This window comes from Tenrec ecaudatus, chromosome 12, assembly GCF_050624435.1.
Source record: "Tenrec ecaudatus isolate mTenEca1 chromosome 12, mTenEca1.hap1, whole genome shotgun sequence".
NCBI lineage: Eukaryota > Metazoa > Chordata > Mammalia > Afrosoricida > Tenrecidae > Tenrec > Tenrec ecaudatus.
The window spans coordinates 28,883,988-28,911,480 of record NC_134541.1 but is presented as its reverse complement, the minus strand read 5'-3'; the positions used below and the strand labels follow the sequence as shown (position 1 = coordinate 28,911,480).

At 59.1% G+C, this 27,493-nt stretch overlaps 3 protein-coding genes across 6 annotated transcripts in view; 2 read left to right on the top strand and 1 right to left on the bottom strand.

Moving 5' to 3' along the window:
• The window catches only part of CBFA2T2 (CBFA2/RUNX1 partner transcriptional co-repressor 2), a 166,230-nt gene extending 162,068 nt beyond the window's left edge, over positions 1–4,162 (top strand). For all 4 annotated transcript variants that reach the window (XM_075563777.1, XM_075563775.1, XM_075563776.1 and 1 more), the window contains exon 11: positions 3,151–4,162. In XM_075563777.1, coding sequence (XP_075419892.1) covers positions 3,151–3,432 — 282 coding nt within the window. In that variant the 3' untranslated portion in view covers positions 3,433–4,162. The remainder of the gene's footprint in view (positions 1–3,150) is intronic.
• Positions 4,163–10,952: 6,790 nt separating this feature from the next.
• On the bottom strand, positions 10,953–27,331 carry NECAB3 (N-terminal EF-hand calcium binding protein 3). The gene is made up of 13 exons (XM_075527787.1): positions 27,103–27,331; positions 25,419–25,443; positions 22,574–22,682; positions 21,566–21,594; positions 21,288–21,385; positions 13,089–13,225; positions 12,803–12,915; positions 12,601–12,680; positions 12,446–12,496; positions 12,195–12,307; positions 12,038–12,115; positions 11,637–11,728; positions 10,953–11,529 (listed from the first exon to the last, which is right to left on the bottom strand). The coding sequence occupies exons 1-13, from the start codon at positions 27,229–27,231 to the stop codon at positions 11,501–11,503; spliced, it is 1,083 nt and encodes a 360-aa protein (XP_075383902.1). The 5' UTR covers positions 27,232–27,331; the 3' UTR covers positions 10,953–11,500.
• Positions 19,074–20,048, top strand: ACTL10 (actin like 10). The gene has a single exon (XM_075563773.1). The coding sequence runs from the start codon at positions 19,196–19,198 to the stop codon at positions 19,931–19,933; it is 738 nt and encodes a 245-aa protein (XP_075419888.1). The 5' UTR covers positions 19,074–19,195; the 3' UTR covers positions 19,934–20,048.
• Positions 27,332–27,493: the final 162 nt, after the last annotated feature.

Below are 27,493 nucleotides of genomic sequence, written 5' to 3'. Positions count from 1 at the left end.
CCGTCACCACCCAGGCACACTGCCCAACGGCTCAAAACCCTGGGCCCAGGGCTTAGTGACCCCCACGGGAGGTTGAGAAATAAGCTGAGAGGGAAACCTGACTGGCCAACATCCCTTTTGAATGTTTCCTGTCACTCTCATCTGACCAGTGCTAAGCATGGCGGTATGTAGGTGACAAATGTCTGCATGTCATCAGGCCCTGGTCAGTTACCATCAAGTTCCGTTCATATCACCCCAACGAAGGCTGAATGAAGTGGGGGGGCGGTCATCCACCTTGTTTTTTCCTTCTCCTCCTTTGGAGTTTGTGTTTCAGCAGCCTCTGTTTCTGTAGCCAGTCCCTTCAGTGACCGTATCTGCCCATGTGTCTGACCTTTGTGTTGGGGTTGCTGGAGCAGCAGTGCTGCACTTTCATGCAGCTAGACTGGATGGACGCCTCAGCTCAAGTTTACAATTGTCCCACAAAGCACACGGGGCCCTGCAGATGAGGACACCTCCATGCCCACACCAGCACCCTTACCTCCCAAAACAGGTCTGAGCACAGGATCTGTCTGCACTAGACCAGAGGGCAGCTGTCATGTGGAATTCTGCTTGAAGGCCAGGGGTTTCACTGGAGCAGCGGTTTGGTGTTGGGAGCGGCCCCCTCACACTGGCAGCATGCCCTGGGAGTCACTGCTGGTCTGAAGTGGGTGGAGCTGGCCTCAGTCCTGCTGGGGCTGGAACTGCTCCTCTGAAATCGCAGTGCGCTCTGTGTGTGTGTAGGGGTGGGGTGTCACCCACGGTCATGCTCAGTGTGGCAGCTCCTCTGGGCCAGGCGCAAGCATCTCCCTGTAACGCCCCCTGGTGTGGAATGAGGGGAGACTGGCTCCAGCAAACTACCAGGCTGCCCGTTGCATGTGGGTTTGGGAGTCATTGGGGGGGGGGGGGGGCAGGTCCTTTGTATGTGCTAGAGGAGTTCTAGAATAGTGGACTCCAGGGATTTTTTTTTTTTGGAGGGGAGGCATTGCAAAGCCTCCCTAGAGGATGAGGGGAGTGCTACTTAAGGCTACGAGTTCGGCCTCCTGAGGAGCAGCTGGCGGGTCGGATGGCTGACCTTGAGCTTACTGGTGTGAGAGCCAGCCGGTAGCATCACCAGGTTTCCTGGTATTCTGACCCAAATCAAACCTATGGACTCTGAGTCCATTCCACCCCATACGTAGCCACCCTATGTGGCCTCTGTGGGTCTGCAAGGGCTAGCTTGTAGTCTGCAGCCCACCCCTCACCTAACAGTGCCCTCTAGCCCCCAGGAATTCTGATTCGGGCCATATTGGGAGTGTTGGCATAAACTGATGGCCATCCAGAGCTTGACAGAGGCAATTCTGGAATTATATTGCTGGCTTCCCAAGCCAGTAGCTGTCAGGATTCCGAACCTTCTCGCAGTGACCACAGTGGGCTGTCCAGCCAGGGCCGTTGCGCCCGCCTGGAGGAGTGCGAGCCTGGAGGGCAGCTGCAGCAATACGCCTTCTGTGTCTGGGCTTGGCGAGAAGCCTCACGGTGACGTCATGGAAAAGAGAACTGACACTGGCCCTTCGCCCCGGCGGTTCTGACACCTCACCACGTTGTGCTTGCCCGTCTGAGATCTGGGCCATGGGTGCCCGTGTGTGTGAGCACAAGGGTAGCTGAGGTGCGAGTCCCAGAGGTCCCCCTCAGACCTAGTTCTGAGCAGTTCTGGCCGCTCCCTCCTGCAGCTTTGCTCCTCCCCCGGCCCGCTGCATCTGAGTCCCGACTACAGTGCACAAGAAAGGGAATGGGTCGTTTCTGTAATGCTCTCTGGAACCAAGTGTGTTCCCTGAGTAAAGTTGGGGCGGTGGGGCAGGGTATCTACTTTCCGTCCTTCCACTTCATCATTTTGTGGTCTGTTGGTAAGTCCCTGCCCCTCAGATCTTTGGCTTCCTCATCTGTGGAGTACAAAATTGTGTGTGTGTGTGTGTGTGGTGTGGTGTGGTGTGTGTGTGTGTGTGTGTGTGTGTGTGTGTGTAAGGGAACCTGGGGGCAGAGCTCTGTGGCCCTGATAAGATAGTTGTGCTTGGGAACAAGTGTCCTGGTGCCAATTGGCAGTGCCTTTTCTTGGCCTGGTGATTGACTTCTGCCATTCAGAAGTGTTGGGGGCAGGCGGGGGCAGCAGGCCAGTTCCTGGGGTCCTTCTGGCCCTCAAAAAAGCCCCACCTTGCCAGCCCCTCAGCACATTTGGTGGGGAATGTCTGCCACTCTTGCAACCGCTACCTCCAGCCCCAGCAAGCCTCGCCCAGCCTGCCCTCTCTGTGCCTGTGCCACTGGCACAGCCTCTGTTCTCTACCCTTCTGCTAACTAGCTAGCAAGGACTTACCCTCTTTATAGGAAACACAGGTAGTCAGAAAACTCCCTGACCTAGACCTTAGGGGCCCTGTGCTATGAGGCTTAACAGGTGCTTATGGTGCCCAAACCAGAAACACATTCCCATGATCCCCTGCGCACCTCTGATTTAGCCACATCAATGAGAGGAAGACGAGCACAGAAGGGAGGAGACAAGCCACCCAACCCCTCATTCCCCATCTCAGTCCCGACAGTCACCCTGTTAAAGGTTGTAAACAGGTTCAGTCCTGGTTGATGAAGCAACACCAGCACACGCTTTGTCAGGCAGGAGACGTGGGTCTGCACCGGGTGCGTGTTGAGGCTGCAAGTCAGTGCCATGTTCGTTTCAGGTCACTGGACTCTGACATTAGTCTGTTCCTGTTTCCCCTCTTCGGCTGTGCCTGCAGCCCCGGGTCAGAGGTCACATGTTGTCAGTAAACACAACGCTTGTAGGATAGTGAGCTATTTGGGGGCCCTGAACTTGAGTTGGGTTTGGTCTGTTGGGGTGAAACATGAGCCCAAACAAGGAGTCATCCAGCTAAACAGCAAGGAGCCCTGGTGGGGTCGGTCAGGCGTAGGGATGCTCACCTCACAGGAAAAGATGAAGCTGTGAGGTCCTGCAGAGATTTGCCCTCTCTGGAGCCCACTGCGGGGTCGCCATGAGTTGGAATCCCCTACGGGGAAATGGATTTTCTTTGTCAATCAGAAAGCTGTAGAAACAGGACCCTCTGCACCCCTGACAGCAGACAGTCTGCGCCCCTAATGGATGCCTGTGTCTTGCAGAACTGCTGGAACTGTGGCCGCAAAGCCAGCGAGACGTGCAGCGGCTGCAACATCGCGCGGTACTGTGGCTCCTTCTGCCAGCACAAGGACTGGGAGCGCCACCACCGCCTCTGCGGCCAGAGCCCCCACCAGAGCCGGCCCCTGCTCCCCGGGGTCCGGGGCTCCGCCACCCGCTCAGCTGACTGCAGCGTGCCCAGCCCAGCCCTGGACAAGACCTCAGCCACCACCTCGCGCTCCTCCACGCCTGCCTCCGTGACAGCCATCGACACCAACGGGCTCTGAGCCCTGCACACCACTTACCCTGATGACCACTCAGCTTGACAAAACACTGCCACTCCAGGGGGCCAGGGGCCTGTGCCCCAGTGCAAGAAGTGAACTAGAGGCAGGAACTGTGGGAGCCTCCCCAGGCCCTTGCCCCTGGCTCCCAGGTGGCCTCAGTCCTTGGAGGATGGAACTGTCAGTGCAGCCTCTGCACGAGGGATGACTGTAGCCACTACTGTCCCCAGGGCAGCCTGCAGACTCCTAGCTCCCCGTCCCTGCCTCCTGGGAAGCCGGCTGATGCACACTGCCTCCCGCTCTGCCCTGCCCTCACGGGCCGGGAAGTTGACAGCAGGCCATGGAGGAGCCCCTGACCTTCATTTCCATGCCTTGCAGGGAGCACTGATGGGGCTCAGGCCTCCCTCCTGGGCCCTGCTGTTCAGACTCATGACTCAGAAACAACGGGAAAGGGATCCCTGTTCCAGTAAAGTTCCCTTGAATCATAAAATACACGCCCACCGAGCTCGCCCAGCCTGCTATGCTGGCAACTTCAGTTTGGGGCCTGTTTTCCTCTTGCTTGATTTTGCTCGTGCGGAAAACCATTCCCAGCGCATGGATTGGTCTGAGAGAGAATGACCCTCCATGGTGGGTGGTCTGTTCTCACTGAGCATGTTGGCCAAAGTTGTGTCGTCAGTCATTGAGTGGCTCGTCCATTGGAAATACAGAACCTGCTGCCCACAGCTGGCTGTTCACAGTCGTCTCGTTCTCTGTCCTTTTCTCCCGGGTAGTGCCTGTCTAGTTCACCATGGGGGCGGCCTGTGCTCCCTGCTGGTCACCCACTGGGCTGGGCTGCCCCAGAGGGTGCAGTGGGGTGCCTTTGTAGGACTTGCTCCACCTGTCGAGGCCCAGTTGCATCCAAGGCACCATCCTGGACCTGAGCAGTGCTACAGACCTTGTACTCTGTCATACTGTGTCACCACCAGGCATACCCTCTCCAGGCCCCTGCTTCTGGCTGAGAAGAATCTGTGAGCTGTGAGGCAGGACCTGTCGGGTGGGTGAGTCGAAGCAGCCTGTCATTCGGGAATTTTCCAGCTGCTCAGTGGCAGTCCTCATGTCCAAACGTGACAGTGCCAGGCCCTTTTTAGAATGTTGGGAACAGCAGGCCCCGGGTACACTGGGCCTTCCTGGGGCTCACAGCCCTTTCCTTGTAAACACCGGTGGTTGGACGAAGCACCGAGGCAGGTTTTTACATCTCCAGTGACCCCAAGACTGGCTTGGTATCTTGGTGTTTTAACGGTTGGAATTAGGTGTCAGAACCAGCAGATTCCTGTTCGCCAGAACTTCATGCCTCTCTGCAGGTCAGGTGTGCTTGATTATGTAGACCCCACTTATCTTGTGGGCTCCGCTTCTCAGTATGTCAGGCGGCCGAGTCTGAACGCTGCCTGCAGCCCCTGGCTGTGTCGCTCCTGGCCATTTTCACACGGGAGTTGTCACCCGGATTTAAAGACCCCCCTTTTCACGTGCACCTCCCTCTCTGAACTCTTTAGCTATGAGGGATTTAGAAGAAAACATGTTAATATATCCGGGATCTTGAGGTGACTGGATATGGCAGTCTGTGCGGTTAAGAGGCGGCCTGCGGGGCTGGTGCTGCCAGTGCCGTCCTCAGCAACCAGAGCGGCACAGGACGGTGGAGGATGAGCGGGCTGACGGCACCTGGGTCCCAGGAACCAGAGACGACAAAACAACACCCCGGGTTGTGCATTCAGAGAACTCTGCGCTGCGGGGTTCTCAGAGGCCCTTGGGCACTTGCCAGGCCCTTCTTCCCAGGCACTCGGTGCCTTCTGGGTAACCAAAGCAGAGCCTGCCCTTGCATGTTCTGAGATGGCCTTTGGGGCAGGGCCATCCTCACGTGGCCCTCTGGCTCCCCGCTGTCCTACACCAGGCCTGTCCGCCCCACAGAGAGGAAGTGTTGGCCCCGGTGCAGGCAGCCTGCGTCTTGGTTTGATTGCTCCCCTGTGGAAGGTCCCCGTGGCCCCAGGCCAGAGGTGCTGGCAAGTCCAGGGCATGTGATTTGGACCTGAGACCGCAGTGCTGAGTTTTGGTGTCTTCCTCTGGCCCTTGGGCCACTGGCTGAGGGTCTGGAAACCACCTAGCCACCACCCAGGGCCTGGGCCTGGGCCTGGTGCTCCCATCTGCCGGCAGCTGCATATTTGCAAGTCGTCACTTGCTTTGTCCAAGCCTGTCCCCAAACTGCTCCAACCCCCAGTCCTGTGACCTGCTGCCAGAGGGTGTGGGCGAGATTCTGGGCAGCACTGGAAGGTCCCTCCGTGAGGGGATCAGAGGTTCCCACAGCACGGTTGGACTCCTGTGGGAGTGTAGGTGATGGCCAGGACACCGAAAGGAACTCTGGGCTGAATGACGCTGCTTGAAGAGCGGCATGCCCCTGCAGGCTCGCTCCAGAACTGGGCTCTCAGAACTTGGACTCCAGGCCAACCAGTGACAGATGACTGTAGGCCCTTTACAAAAAAGGGGTGGTGGTGACCGTGAACCAAAAGTAGGGGGCGTCTGAGGAACCTGGGTGGTGCCAACATGAGTCAGGTGACAGCTCTCGGTGGGGGGGGGGGTGCTTCTGAGTGTCTATTTCTTGTGAAGCCAAAACGTTGACCCACTCAGCCAGGTACATTGACGTACTCATTTCCAAAGACAATGGTGCCGTTGTTGACCTTTGTCCACCACCTGCCAGGACACAGTTGGAGGGCCTGGGGTATGCAGTTGCCCCCGTCCTGCAACCAGAACCATGGCTTTGTAGCTTCAAAGGTGGAGGTCCTCCTGCTGGCGCCACTTGGTCAGGCCTACAACTGCCCAGGGTGTGCTCGGGATGCTTATACCAAATAGGGTGTGTGTGCCGCCATCCGGCAGGAGCTGGCACCGAGCAGCAGCAAGAAGCATTAGGCGGAGTGGAAGGGGTCTTTGGCCTCTGAAGCCTTCGGTCCATGTTCTCAGCCCTCCCAGTCTCAATGAGGCCACAAAGTCAAGAATGTAAATAGACAGGGACCGCCCCTCGGGTGCTGACCACCCTGGTGACCGGCGCGGCCTCCGACCTTCCTTGCCAGGTGGGTGCTGACTGAAGCCACCACAGGATGCCGGACCGAGTGTCTGTGCTCTTGTCATTTGACTCCCACAGGAACTTTTGTTACCTAACTGCGTAACTTATTTAATGTGCTGTATAAATGAACCCAAACTGTCAAATATGTATTTAGTTTGTTCTACTTAAAGTAGTCAATAAAAGGCTATATTCCTTTTCTGGCTTGAGCTGGGCTCTGACTGGGAGGGACATGGGCACACCCTGAGGTATCATGCTGGTGGGCTTCTAGGTCCTGTTTCCCACTCCTTCTGGTCTAGTGAGCATCAGTAGAGTGAAAACAGGCAGGTTTAGATGCTGGACGCCCTCGGGGCCAAGACTTCCAGAAGGCCCACTAGAGGAGGGGACAAGAGTGGCCAGTGGGTAGAGAGGCCCTGCCTGGCCTGGCCTCATGGACCCAAGGTCCACACGCCCTACATCTCAGACCTCTGTAAATGATTTGAAAAACGAAAATGGATGCCCACTGCATATTTTTAAGAGTTACAGGCTTGTGGGTATTTCCCCCCTAAATAGCGCATGTTTCCTTCCGAAGTGTGAACACACATGGATGTAGGGAGATTCAGCCATGGCCGTTTTTTAACTTCTTGCTGAGAAATATACACCACAGAACTGAACACCAGTTCAACAGTGCTGACGATGCATACTTTCTCCAAGCATCTTCACCACCCTCTCCAAATGGTTCCCACAAACTCACTGCCCCCCCCCCCCCGCACCGCCCCAGTTCCCTTCCCATCTGCTTGACTCCCAGTAAACAGTTCTTTTCAAAGCCCTATGCGGATGAGAAGCCTGGCTTGGGTGGGAGGTGGAGTGGTGATCTCAGGGATAGAATCATGTCAAGTGTCCACCCTCTCACTGGTCTGAGCGTGAACCCCGTTTGCACACCACCGGTGGCGTGAGTTGCCAGCCAAGCCATTCAAGCTCATTGGGACTCCTGCGTGTGCCAGTAGAGCTCTCCCACAGGGCTCCCCAGGTTGTGACCTGTCCAAAGCAGATGGCCAGGCCGGGCTCCCAGGGACCTCTGGGAGGACTCCTAACCCATCTTTCCACTGGTAAGTCAGGGTCAGGGTGCAAGCATCAGTCCTGCCCCTGTAAACCTGTCTCCACCTTGCCCTCACCTCAATCTCTGGGACGGACTGCAACATTTAATTGGTCACAATTTTCTTAACCTTTTGCCCCCTGTTGAGCCATTGGGATTTGCTTCCAAGTTTTCCCTGGTGTGGCGCCTCCTGAAATGTACATCTTCCTTTGCCCGATACATTTCCTTCAGATTCAAAAAAGAAGAGGAAGCTCGAGTCATTTGCAACGGTGGAGCAACAGCCTCAGAAGGGCTTGTCCGGGCTCCGCGCTGCCCTTGCCCGACACTGAGGTGGGTGCAGCTACAGGTTGTCCGTCTGCTTTACCTCCCGAGGCCTCTGCCCCAGCTCCACTCCTGCCAGGCATCTCTGCCCTAGAGCAGGGCTCGGCAAACTTTTGAGATGGAAGAGCCATATATTTTCACAAACAAGTGAAGTCGTACATACCGTCCTTTAAGTCTGTGACGTTTTACCTCAGAGCCACACGTAGGTACCACAGGAGGTGCGTCTGACTCAGAGCTCCAGGAGAAACTACAAACTGGAAAACTTCCCGTGCCCACGAAACACCCAGGTGCTGGATAATTACTATAGATGCTCCAGTGTAAGCTGAGGTTCTCGGCACTTTTTAATGCAGTTTTGTGGTAAAATTAGGTGCCTCGGCAGATATTCAGGTCAGCTTATACTCAAGTATATACGGTATGTCACGAGCCAAAAACAGCATAAGATTAAAGGAAAACCACAGAAGTTCTTCAGGAAGCCAGTGGTGCTTATGGACAATCGACAGTTCTAGGACTCAGAGGCAAAGAATTGACTAGGGGTGCAGGGGACTGGGAATTGGAGAAACCAAACTGACCCTTGGCAAGACCACCTGGCTGGGGGACATCTCCTAGCTCACAAGCATCTGCAGCCTTACGTCTGCCCTCTGCTGGCCCGAGTGCGGAATTACCTTCCTTTGTTTTAGCTCCCCAAGCTGCCAGGGCCTCTTCCAGCCCTGGGCAGGTTAGGGGTGCTGACAGGATAAGGAGTTCCCGGGTAGTGCCAACGGTTGGCTAGTTAAGTGCCAAAAAGTTAGAACCTCAGACTGACTCATAGGCACCTTGGAAGAAAGGCCTGGTTCTCTGCCCCTGAGCAGTCACAGCTTTACCAACCCAGTCAGGCCTCTGCTGTGCACCCCGAGGTCGCCAGGGAGGCAGGCTCAGCATCAAAGAGTATACACCCCACTGGTGTGGCTGGGTGAGACGTAATCCTAGGCACATTGTCCAGCACAGGGGAAGACCCTGTCAGATGCGGTTGCCATTTATAACCTGTTTCTCCACCTTGACATCTTTGGGTTGAGGATTCACCTTGGTTCCCAGCACCCTGCCTGGAGCCTGGTGTCTTGTTCAACCAGTGTCCGTTTCAAGAAGTTTCCAACCAGCGAGAAGCGCACCACTTTTCAGGCTCTCCCTCTCAACCCGGCCGAGCTCGGTGCACAGGTTCCCAGAGCTCAGGGCAGTGGCAGCGTGGTAGACTGTCAAGTCTCCACAGCACCTGGCTCCAGGCCAGGCCCCTGGGCAGGTTCACACGTGTGCAGATGAGTCACAGGCACAGGTGTGAGGGGGCGAGGTTGCAGCTTGGCAGGTGCAGGGAGTGGATGAAAGGGTAGAGGTGGCAGCTGCCGGCAAGAGCCTGGGAGTCTCCCACCTTCCAGACTCAGCCTGCCCGTGACCCGGCGCTGCTGACACCACCTCAGGCCACTTTGCCATGGCAGCAGGTGCCGCACGGCTGCTGGGACACGCTAGAGCCAGCGAGGTCACCAAGGGCGAGGATTGGGGCCTGTGACCTAGACCCGCTGGCTTCCACAATGTCGCATTTCCGTAGTGGGCAGAGTAGGGCACAGCAGGCTGGCAGGGCTGCGAGCTCAGTGGAGGCGTGTAGGGCAGTGGTTCCCAACCTTCCTCATGCTGCCATGCTTTCTTACAGTTCCTGTGTTGCTGACCCCCAACCATAAAATTACTTTATTTTCATAAAATTATTTTCATTGCTACTTCATTACTATCATTGTGCTACTGTTAAGAATCAGGCACAACTCCTGTGAAAGGATCGTTTGACCCCAACAGAGGCTGGATCCACAGGTTGAGAACCACTGGTTTAGGGGCCAAGGCTGCCTGGGTTGGGCCTGAAGGCTGGCTGCTAAGGACCTTGAAGGTCAAGAAACCAAATTGGCAAAGGGCAAGGGTGCCTCCGAAGGGCCTTGAGCAGACCCCACAGCTTCCTTTTGAAAGTCCCTTTGGGGAGTGGACACAGGAAGCCCCATGAGGAAGCTGTCCCGATCTTCCAGCGCAGGGGGAACGGTGGTGTTGGCCTAGGACCTGTGGGACTGCAGGAAAATGTAAACGCCCAAGGACTCCCGCACCCCAGTACCATGCCCACCCAAGCACTCCTGCCAGAGAAAATCCCAGTTCCTGCCGCTGGCCTGGTCCAGCTCGCCTCCAACTTCTCCCCCACTCCCACTCCCTGTGCTTCCACTGTTGCCCCCTTTGTCTGCGGCACACTGCTGACCTGAGACCCCACTCAGGACTCTGTGGGAGGGGGGGAGTGGAGGGGTAGCAGTCATTTGCTGGGAGATGGTCAAGAAGGGTCCCGAGAGGACAGCAGGAGTTAGAGGACGGGGAAAAGTGGGGGGGCAGTGTTTTCATCAGCTGCAAACTTGGCAGCCCTGCCTCCTGTGGGCAGCGTTAAAGACCTGCTCCAAGTCTCATGCTGGGATGTCTGTCATAAGCCAGTGCCATCTTAACTCCCTTCCTGGCCAAGTGTCCTGGGACTGAGCCAGTACCCATCCCCCATCTCGCACCCACCCCCCATCCCCCACCCCGACCAGGCATCAAGGAACACCATGGCTCTGTGGCTTTGGTCACAATCCAATCCCCCTGCCCCTTAAAGTTGATGGTCGCTTCCTCAAGATGAAGCCCCACCCTGTTGGGTGGCAGGCCCCCACCCCAGAACCTGTGTCCCTGTCACTCCCAAGGCCAGGTCAAATGCCATGCTGTGCTCTGTGGTGTCTGTGCCTCCTTTAGGGCCCCAGCCTACTGGTACCCTCTCCTTCACCCCTGCCCCACCCCCAGAACCCACTGTCTGAGTACTGAAGGGAGCCACCCCAAAGGGTTCCCAAGGCTGGGATTCTGTGGAAGCCAACTGCTGCATGCGCTCCTATGGCAAGGCTGGGGGATTCAAACCTCCAACCTTTGGGGTTTTTTTAGTTGAGCGCTTAACCATTGTGCCACTCATCAGACTCCTCCAACTCCCACAGCTCCGCCTGGCTTCCTGCCCAGGAAGAGAGGAGGCAACAAGAGGTGACACTGCCTTTATTGTCTCTGTGCTCAGGTCCAGCATGGGGTTCCCAGGTGTCCGGGGAGCAGGTGACTCTGGGTCCAAATTATTGCTACTTGGCAAGGTCACCCTGGGGTTTCCCATAGTGCCCTGAGTGTAGGTGGGTGTGTATGCAAATGGCATGCAAATGACATGCAAACCAACTACTCCTAAGCCCACACTGCAGCCTGGCCCAGCCCTACCTTTGGGGTGGGGTTCAAAGGTCCCTGAACATCCTGCCACCCGCTGGGGAGGCACAGAAGCCTGACCCCAGGACATCAGGAAGGAAAGAGGGTTCCCAGGGGGAACTGGATAGACTGAAGCCCAGAGGAGGGGGTGCACCCTGCCTGGAGTCACCCAGCAAGGTTAGAGCTACAGACAGGCCACAGAGTCCACAGATGACAGGGAGCAGGTAGGCTGGCAGGAGCCTGGTCCCCGGCCTGAGGAGAAGGGCATCCTTGGCCGCCTCTGCGCGTCAGAGTTCCAGGAGGCAGGCAGGGCCCAGGGTCCTTGGGCGAGCAGCTCAGACTCAGTTATTATTCATGACCCACCAGGAGGCTGTGGGGCACAGAGTGGGGGTCAGGAGTCAGCCAGGGCCTCTGTCCCTCGCTCCCCCCTGGCCCCTTCCTCGGTTCCTAGCAAAGTGGTGTGGTGGGCGAGCACACCTGGGAGGAGCGCAGTGGTGAGTGAGTCCGGGGCCTGCAGGTGGTCGATGAGGATGCGCTGGAAGGTCTTGCTGCAGGCTGACTGCTGGTGCCTGGGGGAGTGGAGTAGAGATGGGCTTAGGCGGGACCTCTCGCCCCCCCCTCCCACGCAGGCCGCAGGTGGGCGCCCAGGGAAGTGAGGGCAGCCAGGGCGGAGGGACAACGAAGGGTACACTCAAGGGGCAGGGTGGGCGCGGACTGAGTGCAGTGCCGCTGGACACCCACATGGGGCTCTGCCAGTTCTCCACACACCGCACAGGGCACTGTCCTTTGCAGGGTTCAGAGATCCAGGAACTCACCTGAGGCCGCCCAGCGAGGGAGTGGGACGGCAGGGTTGGAAGCCACCCCCGCAGCTCTCCTACCTTCTCCAGGACGCCTCGTCCTGCCAGAACTCGTACAGGGTGAAGGCTGCGGCGCCCGGCGACTTCTGTGCAGACACGCTGGGAGACGAGGACACGGCCTGACCCAGGGCTGCCCACCAGCCCCGGCCCCGCCCCCGCCCCCGCCCCGGGGACTCACTGCAGGCACTGGCTCTGGGCCCCAGTGACATCCACATAGCAGCACAGGGCGCGGTGGAAGTCCTGCAGGGCCGTCTCCGCCACCCGGACCTGCCGCTGGGCCATGAGGATGTGCTGGCGAGAGAGGCCGCTCAGGCTGTTGCGGGTCTGGGCCCGCAGGGTGAGGACAAGGGGGGAAGGGGCCTGGGCGGATATCCGCCCCTCCCTTCTGGAGCCCCCAGGCACCCAGCTGCCTGCCCCTCCAGGACTCACCGATTCGGGCCCTTTGGGCAGCTCTTCGTGCAGGGGCTCCAGCCGGGGGACCTGGGAGGGACACGGAGGGTGGGCAGGACCCCTGTCGGCTGCCTGGCTCTGAGGTCCCCCAGGAAGCCCCCTGTCCCCAGGACGCTGGCCAGGAAGCTGCTCACCTTACACTCGAGCTGGTCAATGAGCTCCTGCAGCCGTTGGACTTGGAGGCGCCACTGCAGCTCAGCCTCCGAGAGGCACCCTATGGGGAGGGGCTGGCGGTCAGGTGGGGCCCTGGAACCCCATCCTCTTGGAGGAGGAAAGGACAGGAGGAGAGTGGAGAGGCAATGCCCCCCCCCCCTGCCCTCCTCAGCCCGGCCTTACCTGGGTCAGGACTGGCCCTGGGGGGTGGCTGGCAGATGCTCCGCACAGCCCTGCGCCCTGCCCGCCGGATGCCACTCGGCCTGCTCTGCACCTCCACCTTCTCTTCGTCCAGCCTAGGGGACAGAGGGTAAGTCCACCAGCCCCGTCCCCATGATCAGGGAGCGGAGGCCTGAGACATTCAGACTGCAGGTTTCAGGACATTGAAACTGCGCCCTGTGGCGAAGACTGAGGGCTTTGGTTTGTGGGGACAATAGGCGCTGCTGAGGTTGGGGGCACCTTCCCCTACCTGGAGCTCCGAGCCTGGGCCTCCAGGGTGTCAGAAGCGCCCTCTAGCGAGGTCTGCAGGGCTTGCAGCTGGCTCGCGGTCTCCCGAAGCAGGAAGCGCGTCATGAACTGGTCCACCTGGGAAGCCTGCTCGTACTCCTGCAGGCAGGGTGGGCAGGGGGAAGGCAGGCATTTCTGGAGGGGGGGTGGCTGCCAGCCCTGGACTTGAGAGTAGCAGCAGCCCTGTCAGCAGCAGAGGGGCTGAGAACCTGGTCCAGACATGGGGGACTCTGGGATTTGGAGACACCTTTTCTAAGCCTGGCCTCACCCTGGGAGATGGGCACAGCAGTATTGGCTGGCAGCTGAGATGCCTACCTTCTCTGGGGACCTCAGGCCCCTCTCATCTCAAGACCACCACCTGGAGAACTGCTATGGCGCAGGATGGGGTTGGGTGAAGGGACAGGTCACAGGGTGGCCAAGGTCCAATTTTGACATACAAGCCCCCTTAACCACCAGCTGACCTCGGGATCCATCAGTCAATGGGTCCATTCATTCCTCTGGCGACAAGCATTTCCTGAGCTGCCTTTACTAAGCCAGCTGAGTCAATGTCCTCACCAGTAGGCATTGCCAACCACCATCACCAGCCTCCCTGCCCCCCACCTCAGGTGGCAGGGTGTGTCAGAGTCTGCACTGCCTATCTTGGGAGTCTTAGAAATTCCCCAAGCACCTCCACCTCCTTGGGCTTCGGTTTCCTCATCTCTAGAATGGTGATGGGGATGCCCATCTCTCAGAGCTCCAGTGAGTGAGTTACTTACTCCCTAACTGGGTGCAGCCCAGCGGCCCAGCACCTGACACAGCTGTCCTCAATCACAAAATCTGTCATTATTTTTCTTGTCAGACGTCACAGTATCAAAAGACTGAACCTCCTAAAACAACAGATTTCCTCCAAGTAGCTGCCCACGCCTCCCACACCCATCAGAACCTACACATACACACCCCCACCCTGAGATCAAATCCTTGTGCGAGTACCTGAGTCCCTCCCTCTACCCTCATTGCTTCCACTCCTGCCTCAGCTCAGCCATCTGGTCAGGCTTGTGAGCTGGGAAGCAGGGACAGAGAGAGGCTGGGTTCTTGTTCCCTGAGGAGCCAGTGGCTTCGGTGCCCTGTTGCCAAGCCTAGTCTCTCAACTATATGACCATGCTCTGAGCTCCCTGACACCCTTTAGTCAATTCCCTTGTTGGCACAAAAGAACTCTGTTTGTTTGGTGGCAACCCCACTTCCAAACAAGCTCACTTACTCTTTCTTGTGACTGACTGGCAGGCACAAGTGACCCTTTGCCCATGAGCAGATTGATGCCTGGAGGTATAACATTGGCCAAGGTCACACTGGGGCCGAACCAGGCGCCACACAGGCACCGGCTCATGCAGGCTCACTAGGTCAACAGAAGTCACAGGACAGTAAATGGAGCCAAGATTCACCTCTGGGGTCTAGGAGGCGGAATGCAGAGCCTGGAGCTGGTGAGGTGTCAACCCATGAGGTCACAATGAGGTCACAGGGACAGGGCAGAGACCGGGCCCTGGCTAGAGAATAGGTCTAGGTAGTATGGACCGTGGCCCTCAGTGGTGACTTGTTCTACCATGGGAAACAAGAGTTCCCACCAGAGGACCAAGATGCCCAAGCAGGCCTGCAAGGAGAAGCCACCTGACAAGCAGAAGGTCCGGCGGGAGCAGGAGTTCCCAAGCAGCCACGCCAAACGGAAGAAATCTGTTGTGAGTGCCAGGGGAGCCTGGGCAGGAGGGAATGCCAGGAATGGAGGCCTCCTTTGTGAGCAGAATTCCTAGCACCAGGGAGGGATCCTTCTGGAGTGCGGGTCCAGAGTGTGGATGGGATCCTCGAAGTCATTAGAGTTAGGGATCCCAGGAGCAAGGGCAACAAGACTTGGGAGGCCAGGCACTTGGGCAGGAGGGTCCCCCAATCCTAGTTGGTACCACTGTGACTGTGGACACCAGAAGCACCCCTAAGCCGCCGCCTCTTCAGCACCCACATGTGCCACTTGCCCCCTAGTGGGCAGTGTTCCTGGGCACTGGGCTAGGGCTGGCGAGGGTGAAGGTCCCACGGCTGAAAGGTAGGGAGGAGTGGGCACTCAGGAGGTAAACTTGAAGTGGGTGAGGATGGGTGGGGTGGACCCCAAGCAGGGTGGGAGGCGGAGTGTCTTGGGCCGTGGGGTATGGGTGAACACGGAAGGGGCTAGGTTTCTGGAGGGTAGAAGCTGGCAAGCAGCGCTCCTTCCCTTCACTCCTCCGCCCTCCCTAGGCCAAGATCATGCTGCTTTTCTCCCTGGACAAGCGGCAGCCACGCGCTGAGACAGTGGCGGCGGAGTCCGGCCCGCGGGCCAGGCGGCTGGAGGAGGAGGTGGCAGCGACCCACCCTCCCCGGGGCTGTGCAGCGCCAGCGCCCATGCTGCGAGGAGCGGGCGACTGCTGTAAGCGGCAGGAGGGCGAGCGCGCCCGGGAGCTGAGAAAGATCCTACTGCTGCTGCTGCTGCTGGACGCCCAGCTGCAGCAGGAAGGACACCTGGCGCCGGGCGCGGCGGGGACCCAGGCCGCGCAGAGCAGACAGCGACTCCCCCAGCGCCTGCTGGCCCGGCCCCAGGCCCGCCGCCCGGTGCGCACCGCAGACGAGCAGCTGCACCAGGGACGCCGCTGCCAGCACCTGCAGCCCTGAGCGCCCACCCCGCCCCACCCCCCTCGTCCCCCGGCCCATCCCCGTTCAATAAAGAACCCGTAGCAACCCCCGAGCCAGCGCCTCCTGTCCCAGGCGGCGATGCGCCAGGCAGGCGTGCGCGTTCTGTCTCGGGACCAGAGCGACGCAGGGACTAAGGCACGCTGGAGAGAGTGCGCGGCCACCATTTGGATGCAGGACTGCTTTTTCCTGATTCTCCCCTCCTCGTTGCCCGCCCTACGTGGGCAGGGTAAACCCATACCATAGTGGAGGGAGGCTGTCACTTATCTCTCCCCACCCCCAGATGCTGGCCAGAACCTTGCTGTTCTGCAGGCCTCCTGACAAAGGGCTTAGGCAAAACCCAGGCCTGACCACGCACATTGGGCAGGTTACTGCTCTCAGCTCCAAGAATTCTAAGCTTTCAAAAATTACATGTAGGCAAGGCAGAGGTGTCCCTGGCAAACAGCCAGGTACCGTGACCTTTCTTGTCATCAGTTGAGGTTGAGACTGAGCCTGACACTGCCTGTGCCTGCACCTAAGAGGAGAGGCCTCACAGCCCCCCACGGCCCGGGTCCCCCAACCCCTCATTCCTGCTCCACTGTTGGTAACCCTCAAGCCCAAGACTTTTCCAAACACCTCCATCAATTTCAGCACGTGGCCCCCAACCTATCATGTCTTTTCCTCTGCCCACATGGAAGCTAACAGCATCTTCCAATCCACCAATTTGGTCAGGGCACTTCATGGCCTTGTTCAGAGGCTCCCACTGCCTGCACAGAAAAGTCCAAACCTAGCACGTGGGGGTGTGCAGCCTCGCTCCCCAGACTGCCTCCTCCTCTAGGACCTCAGTGCCTGCTGCCTTCACCCTGCTTTGCCCATGTTACCACTTGGGGTCTCCAGAGTGAGGCTGGCCTCCCCAGAGCATCCACGAGCTCTGTCAGTTTCCTGTGGATAGGACCCAGCTGCTGCTGCTCCCTTGCCTGGATGCCAGGGCCATGTGCAGACCCTACTGCTGCCCCTGCCCTGGCAGACCTGCAGGCAGCTTTCCCAGTGCACATTAGCGGGCAGCCAGCTTTCATCAGGCAACACGTCCCTCTGTTAGGTAAGCTAGCATAGGGCTGGGATGTCCATTAACACATGCCCATGGGTCCAAGCTTCAGAAATAAAGGAGTGACACACTGCACATGCTCAGAGGTTCAGGTTTCCTGCCGGGTACACATGGGTGGGTGCTGCACCTGGATTAACCCACCTAAGCCAGGTGAATTCAATTCAGCCAATGGGGTCACCCAGGGGTCGTCCACCATGCATCCCCGTGGAATCCTTGAAAAGACAGGAGCCTGGAGTCAACCAGGCCCTTGCATGACTGAGCGAGCAGCCTCCAGCAGGCTGCATGTTCGGAAGGAGCCCTGTGGGTGCCTGTGTAAACCTGAGACTGCTTCTAATGCTCATAAAAAAACTCACTTGGATCACAAACCAGGCTTCAGCGTGAATTCTTTCTTGCGCAGAGCCAAGGACCGAGGTACATCTATCCCCAGAGAGATCTAACACCTCCACCCCTCCACAACCTCTGTGCCAGGCTGAGATGACCTGATTATGGTCAGCACTGAGTTTTCCCTACCATCTACAATCAAGGCAACAGGGGTGGGCCCTGATGTGTGGCCACACCTCCTGGTGAAGCGTGGCTGGCCCAACCGTCCCATCCCTAGAGCTGTAATTCAGAAGCTGGTGGCGCCCATGCTTTCGACAGGCCATCCGGTCCCCAGAAGAATGAAAGACGCATAAATAAGCAGAGTGATCACATCCTGGCTTCCCAGCACCCCGGGGGTGTACTTTTCCTGAGGTCTGACTTCACCTTTGTGCTGGGAAGGTATACGCCACGCAAGAGCCTGGTAAAACCTTATTTGAGCATAAGTTCACCCCAGCGGTTTCACTTGCAAAATAGAAATGGTCCTAAGGAGACTAAAGTAGCCTCTTTCCTAAGTGTTGGAGGAAGAAAGTGGGCTCAGAGTCACCCAGTGAGTCAGCTTCAGAACCAAGTCACCAGCACAGGCCCAGGTGTCCCCCCACGGAACACTGGGGTCACTGCCTGAAGTGGGTGGCAGAGCATGCTAGGCTGCTCAGAGTGTGAGCAAACGGTTTCTCCAGCAGATTTGGCCATCACAATCAAGTGGCCCGAAATGGGTTGGGTTTGCAGGACAGGTGATGCCAGATGTCCACTGCCATTGGCCCTGTGACAGGTGAGAGGCTGAGTCCAGGGAGCTTTATGAGGGAGGGGCTGTGGAAGCGTGGCTGAGGTCACAATGAGTCCAATCCACGTTCTCTTCTTCCTTCTCTGGTCATTCCTCCGCCCTCCACAGCCAGGAACTACTTCGGCCAAGTCCAGCCAGGTAAGACACAGTGCCGAGAGACCACATGGGGTTCGAGGCCTGAGCTAGAGTCCTGGGTCCCCAAGAGTGAAGCGTGTGTACAAGAGGCTGCCACAAAGTCCCTTCTCCGTTCTCAGGGCTCTGCAGCTACTGGCACCCTTTCAATAGCTAACAGGACTCCGTCTGTCTCTCTCGCCATCCACCTCCGCAGGGACGGACTGGGCGCGGTCACAGCAGACGGCGCCTGCAGCCTGAGCTCCCTGGCGAGGACCAGAAGCGGAGAGCCAGATACTCCATCCAGAGGCGGGGCCTCAGACTTCTGGGCGGAGCCAAGGGCTGCAAACAACCCTCTGCGGCTCCCCGCTCCCAGAAGCAGGAAGGAGGTGGCACTTCGGGATCAGAGGGCGGAATCCAGACTGATAGGCTAGGGCTTGATCCAGCCCGGGAGAAGGCGGGGCTTAGAGCTGCCGGAGGCTGTCTCTGGCCCGCAGAGGGCCGGGGGGCGGAGTCTCCAGCCAGGGGCGGGGCTTATGTCCGCAGAGGCCAGAGCTCCCCAGTACTGGCCGAGGTGGAGCCGGGCCTGGCCCCGGGGCAGCTGCACCCTCCGTCGCAACGCAGGCGGGCCCAGAAGGTGGCGTCTGCGGCGGGGAGCCACGGGACGCGCGGGCCGCCCCAGCTGGGCCGCGTCGCGGTGGTGGTGGACCTGGGCTCGGGCTTCACCAAGGCCGGCTTTGCGGGCGAGCACCAGCCGCGCCTGACGCTGAAGAGCTCCAGTCTGGTGCCCAGCTGGGACCGGCCCGTGCTGCCCGGCACGCCGGGCTGCGAGCTGGCGGGCGGCGTGGCGCGGGCGCACCCCATCAAGCACGGCGTGGTGGTGGACTGGGAAGCGCTGGAGGGGCTCTGGGAGCGCCTGCTGGTGGGCGGCCTGCGGGTGTGCCCAGAGCAGTGGCCCGTGCTGGTGAGCGACTCGCCATCGGCGCCGCCCGCGGGCCGCGAGAGGGTGGCCGAGTTGCTGTTTGAGACCCTGGCGGTGCCCGCGTGCCATATGGCCAGCACGGCCCTGTTGGCGCTGTGCTCCACCGGCGCGTTCAGCGGGCTGGCAGTGGAGGCTGGTGCCGGCGTGTGTCACGCCACGCCCATCTATGCAGGCCACTCCTGGCAGGAGGCCACCTTCAGATTGGACGTGGCAGGCACCACGCTGTCGCGCTACCTGCGGGAGCTGCTGGTAGCGGCGTGCCCGGAGCACCAGCTGCAGACCCTGCCCCGCAAGGCCATCACACAGCTCAAGAAGCGTTATTGCTATGTGTCGCTGGACTTCGAAGGAGACCTCCGGAATCCTGCCCGCCACCAGCAGGCCAGCTTCTTCATAGGCAATGGCAGCTTCATCCATCTCGGCAGCGAGCGCTTCCGCTGCCCGGAGCCCATCTTCCAGCCGCGTCTGCTGGGCCAGACTGAGCCGGGCCTGCCCTCGCTGGCCTTCCAGGCCCTGCAGAAGATACCCGCCACGCTGCGGAAACGGCTGGCCGACACCATCGTGCTGGCCGGTGGCTCCACACTTTTCCCTGGCTTCACCGAGCGCTTGGACAAAGAACTGGAGGCCCAGTGCCGGCGGCATGGCTATGCGGCGCTGCAGCCACACCTGGTGGCCATGCCTGGGCGTGGCACAGCTGTGTGGACAGGTGGTTCCATGGTGGCCTCCCTGAGTTCCTTCCAACGCCGCTGGATCACGCGGGCCATGTACCAGGAGTACGGCTCCAAGCTAGTGCATGAAGCGTTCAACTGAGTCTAGAGTCTCATTGGGCTGGAGGGGGCGGGGCCTGAGAAGGCACTGCCCAGACAGAGCTGCCCCTCTGTCAGGACATGCAGCCCCGGATAAAGTCTCGAGTTTGGAGCTAGCAGTCGTGGCGTCTCGATGGGCTGTCCCCTGCCCCTGTCTAGTTCCCCAGGGGGAGGTAGGTGGGCCTCAACTCTGGGGTCCTCAGCTGTGAGCTGCAGTTGGAATCCTCCCTATCTAGATCTAGTTTAGGGAGTGCCAGCCCACTTCCCCAGTTTCCAAGGTTAGAAGCAAAGCCATGCCCCTACTTGTGTTCAGGACAGATATGGAAGTCCCTGCGACCGGCCAATTCCCTATGGACCATGTGGAAGGAGCCCTAGTGGTTTCATGCTCGGCTGCTAATGTCAAGGTCAGCAGTTCAAAACCACCAGCCTCTCCAAGGGAGAAAGACAGGGCTTTCTACCCCTGTATAAGAGTCACAATCCACAGAAGTAGTTCTACCCTACCTTATAGGGGCACTGTGAGCTGGCCTCTACTAGCGGTGAGTTTGAGGTTTTCGGGTGTCATTTGGATGCCAGGCCCCAAAGGTGACCCTTTGCAATCCACTCCACCCGCTGTGAAAGCAGCCAGCTGTGAGCTCAGGTGATGGTCAACCCTTTGGGAGCCTCAGTTTCCCCTTCTCTAGAATAGGAAGTCAAACCCAGCCCCAGGCCTGCCCACTGCTCCCTCATAAGAGTTCTAGGACACAGAGCAGGGAGGGGAGGGGTTTCTTAAACATGCAAAAGGTGGGGCAGCTGATAGTTTTTGGAAGTCACCACCTAAGGGCTCGAAACTCCATTTATGCATGTGTACACGTGTCTACACGAGTCCACAAACTCATGAGTGTATATGTGCTTGCCTGTTCACATATATCCTCAGATCAAACCTCCACCCACCAGGCTCCACACATCAGTGTGAGCCTGTGGTTGGGTGTGCCCAGGCTCCCCCATCTCAACTCCCTGCTGGGTGCTGGGCTGATGGCCCCCCACAAGGCGATCTTGCTAAGCACAAAAATGTCAGCAGCAGCTCCCACTAGTGAGCGCCCACTCTGCACCAGGCACCCCTCTGAGTGCCGAGAATGGTGCAGAAAACGGGCCCCTTTCCCACCCACCGAACTGCCCCCACAAACCTATGGGGGCGGGCTCTGTGACAAGGGCCATTTTACAGATGAGGACATAGAGGCCCTGGGAGGTGATGCTGCACTGCGAGGGGAGCTGGTATTTCAGCCCAGGACTAGCTCGACGGCCATGAGCCCGTGGGTACAGACCCCCACAGCGTGGCCAACGCGCCCACCCTCCATCCGGTTTCCCACCCCCCCACTAACCACTTTGGTGACATCCATGGCAGTGAGCACTGCGCGGTTCAGCGCTTCCAGGGCGGCCAGCACAGGCCGGTAGACCCCCAGGTGTTCTGAGAAGTAGTCTGTGGACAAAGGAGGGAGGTCTCCAGGGTTCCAGACCACCATCCCACCCACCCCCACCCATCCCTTGGGCCCTCTTTGTACTCCTCAGCCACACCTCCTGTCCCAGCCAACCAGTCACAGTCCCAGCCCCCCAGGCCCCAGGGGCTCCCAGGAGATAAGACCCCCACTCCCCAACTCACCACAGAGTCTCTCTGTCTCCAAGTCGTCGCTGTGAGGGAAAGAGAAGGTGCCCTCAGTCACTCAGACCTGGGCCTGCCAAGCTGGGCTTTGAGGCCAACACGGCCCCTGCCCCCACCCAATGAGATGGCTTCTGCCTCCACTCCTGGCTCAGTTGCTCAGTAGCAGGAGGACCACGGAGGGAGGAGGGAGGAGGGAGGGCATTACTGGCCTCATCAAACACTCTCTGAGGGCAGACTCAGACAAACTTCCAGCTCCCAAGAAGACCCCAGACCTGGGAGACAGGCTGGCCAAGGCCAGGGAGGCTCAGAGCTGTGCAGGGGCCACCAGGCCTGGGAAAGTCCCGGGAGGCATGGGATGCTACTTCCAAAAAGACCTTGAAGGATGAGCCATTGGACTGGAGTCCCTGGTTCTGTGGGAGCACTTTAGGCAAAGCACCCGTTCCAGGTCTCAGAAAAGGGCGGGGCACAGAAACATACCTGGAGAGGTTGGAGAGGTGGGGGGAGGGGGAGGGTAGCTGTCCGCTTGTGAGCTCCTGGAAGTGTGGTGTGTGTGTGTGTGTGTGTGTGTGTGTATGTGCGCGCGCGCACCTACACGAGGCACATAGATGTGGCAGCCCCCCAACCCACCCCGGGAGGTGTCTGGGTGTTCAGGGACTGCATCTTTGAGTGGAAGCAGACAGGGACCCAACTGTCCCCAGGTATCCTCTGGTCTCTGAGGGAAGTGGGGAAGGGGGGCGTCTGGGGCTGAGCCACGGGGTGGTGACTCAGGCCGATCTATTTTGGGGTCCCAGCTGGAAGCAGTGTGGTGGGCAAGGCTGGAGCCGCAGAGGGAGTGGGCGGGTGGGTAAATCTGGCACTGAGCCTTGACACCTCTCCTGGCTCCCACCAGCCCCCTCCTGTTCTCAGTAAGGAAACCCAGGCAGCAGGGGACACAGTGGGAGGTGGGTAACCTGCCTTCTTCACCAATGCCCACCCCCCTCTGGCTCAGTATCCCCCTCTGGCACTCACGCGGTGGGGTGCCCATCGATGCTACTGAACAGCGCCCGCAGCTCCCCGGGGCTGAGAACCCCATCAGCAAAGTAGTTCTGGAACTCCTCAAAGGAGAGCTTCCCGTCATCTGGGTAGGGAGGGCGATAAGGAGCAGAGTCAGTACCTACAGTACCTACCCCTGCTTCCTGACTCCACCCCGGCCGCCAGGCCCCTCCAAGGCCCGGTGGCCTCTCACCACCACCTCACCAGGTAGGCTGGGTTTGCCCCCTGTGGAGAAATGACTGTTGGCACAAAGGAGCTAGGGCCCCCACACCCAAAAACAAACCCAGTGCCATCGAGTCAATTCCGACTGAGCAATGAGGCGGAACAGTCCCAGTGGGTTTGTTTCTGAGACGAACTCTTCACAGGAGTAAAAAGCCTCATCTTTCTCCAGTGGTTTCGAAGTACCGACTCTGTGGTTGGCAGTCCAACTCCTAAGCCGGTACACCACCAAAGCCCCAGAGGTGCCTCATGAAGGCAGCAGGGCCCACCCAAGGGGCCGGGCATTGGGCGGGAACTCAGCAAGTGCGTCAGCTTTAGAAGTGAATGAACAGCCTGGGCACACTCGGGAGGACTGGGGGCTGAGGCACTGCCCCCACGCTGGCCAGCCTCGCTCCAGGGTGGAGGAAGCTTCCTAATAGGGAGCCACTGAGAGCAACTAGCTCAAGGGCAAGAGCCCCGCCCCTCACAGAGGGCGGAGCAGGCTGATCTCAACTGAATGGCGTCATGGGTTGAACTGTGTCCTCTAAAACTGTGTGTCAGCAATCCACAGGCTTATGGTTATACAGGTGCACACCACTTAACACGTATGCTCTGCTCCCTGAAATTGGACGTGATGTGATTTAGACGCTGTGTGAACACGTATTAAAGTCCATGGGAGCCCTCTGCCCATTGTCCCGAAGGAGCTGCCAGGCCAGGCTAGGGGAGGAGGTTGGAGGGTTGGCAGCAGTGGGGCCTGAGCAGGTCACGGGGCAGGGCGGGGAGAGCAGCTTGCCCAGCCCCACTCCATGTTCCACCTGCCAGAGCGACCAGGGGTCAGGGGCGCTGCCTCCTGCCAAAGCTTTCCATAGCCATTGTTTCTGGTCAGAGGGAATTCCCTGGAGGCTTAAGGGCCCTGCACAGGGATTTCGGGCACCCACTATCAGCCGTAGCCAACTGCAAACGGGGAGTTCACACTTTAACGCTGACACCAGCCAAAACCGAGGGCCTGTGCCCAGAGCCTCTGCCTCTTCTGCCAGGACCCCACCCATGTTCTACAAGAGTCTGGGTTCAGGGTCTTCAAAATTATCGAGGAGAAAAATGCAAAGCCGAGGGCAGCACTGCATAGGGCGGAGTCGAACTGCCTGGGAGGGTTTCTAAGACTGTGGTCCTCTGGAAGCACGGAGTAGCTGGTGGGTCTGAACCGCCAACCTTCTGATCAGCAGCTACACAGTTAACCGCTGCACCACCACGCTCCTTTAAACCCATGGGGGGAAGTCACAAGCAGAGTGAGCTGCTTTCCCTTGAAAAAAGAAGTTTAGGGGACCAACCCCAGAGTAGATATGGTAGATATAGTGGTGATAAGGGGTTGTCTGTGTTTTCACTATATGTTAAGGAGGCAGGGTTAGTGGAGGGTGTGTCCTTAGTCCCTATCTTTTGAGATCTAAGAGAGATTGGAGCAGAGATGGGAGGGAGAATGATGCCAAGTCATGTGGAGAACGAACTCCAAGGGCCGGGCACCCAGGCAGAGACAAGGACCTTCCCTCTGAGCCAACAGTCTTCCTTGAGAGCTGGCACCTGGAATTCTGACCTTTTGTTTGTTAAGACCACTGTGGTAGGAACCCTAGTGGTGTAATGGTTCTGAGCCTGGGCTGCTAACCGCAAGGTCAGCAGTTCGAAACCACCAGCAGCTCCTTGGGAGAGTCTTGGGCAAAGTGTTAGAGTCTCAGAAGTTCATGGGGGCAGTTCTACTCTGTCCTGTAGACTCGCTGAGTTGGGTGAGTCAGAGTGAGAGAGAGACCTTAGCACTAGATAGCCACCACGAATGGTACTGGGGATTTGGCCCCAGCAGATGGTGGGAAGCAGCGCTGGGGGAGGGTCTGCGCACCACCAGATGAATGCCCTCATCCCCCTGAGAGCACGTGGCTTGGGATGGACTGGGTCTCCATCAACTTGAAGAGACTGGGCAAGAGGCGGGAGTGTGATGGGAGGATCAAGGGCTGTGAAGACCCGAGAGGGGAGGAGCTCAAGGTGGATTGGCTGCCTCACTTCAGGCTCTCTACTGCCCAATCAGAATAGGGTGGGTCTTCCATGGGTAGCAACCTGTGTCTCCTTTGCTTGCTGAGCTCCACAAGGTTCTAAGGCAATCCCAGACAGGCCGGGGAGAGGGCCTAGGGCAGGAGGAGCAGAGTCCCCGACACCAGCCACAGCTGGATCCTGCCTGAGGGTGGGGTTCAAAAGTCTCATCAGAGCCGCCTCTGGGTCTAGAATAGTTGGCTAAGGAAAGTTCCCAAACTCTATTAAGAAATCTAAGTAAAACCCCTCTGGGCCTCATCTCCTTCCACCACCCCTCCAAGCCTCACACACAAGTCTGTGTGACCGCAGGCAACCGTTTCACCTCTCTGGGCCTCGCTGGTGGTGGTGCTGGTGGGTACCTGTCCAGAGCACACTGCGGCTAAGCCCCCACTGGCCAAACCACAGTTCCTGCCCTCCTCCATCCTGCCAAAGACAGCACTTCTTCGGACCGCTTCTCTAGATTACCAGACAGAACCACCCCCCCACCACATGTTCCCTGATGTCCCCACTGTACCCGTTGCTGTGGGGACCCAGAAGACACTACACTCACCATTCTTGTCTGCTCTTCGGAAAACCTAGAGAACAAATAGGTGTGAGTGGGAGATGGCAATGGGGCCTGGGAAGGGAGCCCTCCCTCCCCCAGTCTGACACCGTCACAGCGGGCCTGCATGCCCCCTGCTTCATCTTCCCTTCTGTCCAGCCTGGCTCAAACACCACCACTCCCCGCTGTGCCCCAGCCCCAGGGATGGCAGGGGCTTTCCCAGCAAGAGAGGTGGGAGGTACAGGAAGAACACACAGCAGGCCCCTCCGCTTGTTCCTTTCCTAGGGAGCCTGGCTTGGTGGGGGGCACTCCAGGCCAGCTCCCTGCACCTCCACCTCCCTCCCTCCCTCTGAGTCTGACAGAACCCTGCTGCAGCGGCCCAGGCACAGTCCCAGCCCGAGGAAGGCTGGGGAGATGGGCCAAGATGCAGCCCAAGGATCCTGGGCACCTGCCTGATACCTGAACCCCTGAACGCTGCTGGATTCCCGGGTACCCAGTAGCCCTCTCCGGGTACTTTCCCTGGGTGCTGGATGCCCGGGAGCCCATGTTTCCATTGGCACGCTCAGGTGGAGAGCAGCCTGGGTTAACCCTTCCAGGGTCAGACAACTAATTCAGTGGGAGGGCTGTGGGCAGGTGTGTGTGTGAGGGAGAGTGGGGGTGGTGGAAAGTGGGGAGGGTGCATCATATTTGCAGAGAAGGGCAGAGGAAGGGCTGGAGCAGTCTTTGCCTCTTCCCGGGAGTGGCAGCCCAGCAGGGCACAGGCAGGAGGCGTCAGCCAAGGTCTGGACGGAGTGCCCATCCAGTGTGCACTCCTAAATGCCCCTCACTTTCAGCTGCTCCACAGGGACAGTGAGATTCCAACAGTCTAACCAAGCCCTCATCAGACACCTGGCTCAGAGAGGATCTGCCATCGGCCCAGAGTAGCCCGGCTGGAGTAGGTGGAGGTGCAGAAGTGCTCCACCCTGCCTCTATGTGCAGCCTGGACATGTCCCCTCAGTCTTGGTCTCCACATCTGGGAAGGGGGAAGGTCAGGTCCTTTTCAGCTGGGCAGACTGTGGTCAAGGTGCTGAGTCACTGGGGACAGTGGGGAGGTGGCAGGCACCTGAGTGGAAGCGGGAGAGTTCTAGGATGGGGCTGGGTATGAGGGTGAGGGGGTCCAGAGGGGCTCAGGACAGTGACCAGACTGCTGCCCAGGGGACTGCTAAACCACACACCCCTCCGCCCTCACTGGCAGCCCAGACCACAGGATGACTGTGGGCAGTCCTGAACAATTGTGGGGTCACAGCCCCTGGGCTGGGCCCTCAGGGATCTTGGGTCCAGCACCAGGCTGCAGGTGAACAGGCTCCCTTGCCCCAATATACCCAGCCTGGCACTGCGGACAACGCTCCCCCACCCCCCAATCACAGACAGTTGAGGTGGGGTGCGGATGGGGGCAGCAGGGAAAGTGAGAGAGGGAAGGGGGGGCGGAAACAGGGAGATAGGGGCACGGAAAGAACTAGCAGGGTCAGACAGAGAAAGGCAGAGGCAAAGACCTGGAGAACCGCTGCCAAGGACAGAAACCAGGCAAGCCCTGTCAGGAGAGAGATGCACAGCAGGGGACAGAGGGGCAGTGAGTGACAGCGCCCACCGGGGAGAGACACGCTAGGGTGAGACAAACGACCCAGGGCCAGAGCGGGAGCCCGCGGCAACTCACGTCCTGGAACAGCGCGTGCCCCGCCGGCCCGGCATCGGGTGCGGGCATGGGCGTGGGCGCAGGGGGCCGCGGGCGCTCGGGCGCGGGCGGCCGGAGCAGGCACACGGTGAGCAGCCCGGCGCACGCCATGGCGACGCCACCGGCTCGGCTCGGGATCTGGACGCGGCGAGGCGGCGAGGGCTCGGAGACCTCCCATTGGCGCCGGCGCGGAGGCCACAGGCCCCGCCCTCGCGGCCCCGCCCCCTGCCCGGCACTGGCCACCCAGGCGCCCTTCCAACCTGGGCACCACGGTCCAGCGTCGTCCGAGGGGTCGGGACCCGGGGCCTGGAGAACGAGCACTGAGTGCAGGCTCTATTAACGCCCCGTTTGCATCCCTTGCACAACTGAACGC

Bases quoted from the DNA above. Each gene is read 5' to 3' on its own strand.
- NECAB3 (XM_075527787.1), bottom strand. From the start codon at position 27,231: ATGGCGTGCGCCGGGCTGCTCACCGTGTGCCTGCTCCGGCCGCCCGCG. The intron at 25,444-27,102 runs GTGAGTTGCCGC...TTTGTTCTCTAG, and splicing joins GGCACGCGCTGTTCCAGGAC to GTTTTCCGAAGAGCAGACAA. The intron at 22,683-25,418 runs GTGAGTGTAGTG...CTCCCTACCCAG, and splicing joins CCGAAGAGCAGACAAGAATG to ATGACGGGAAGCTCTCCTTT.
- ACTL10 (XM_075563773.1), top strand. From the start codon at position 19,196: ATGGCCAGCACGGCCCTGTTGGCGCTGTGCTCCACCGGCGCGTTCAGC.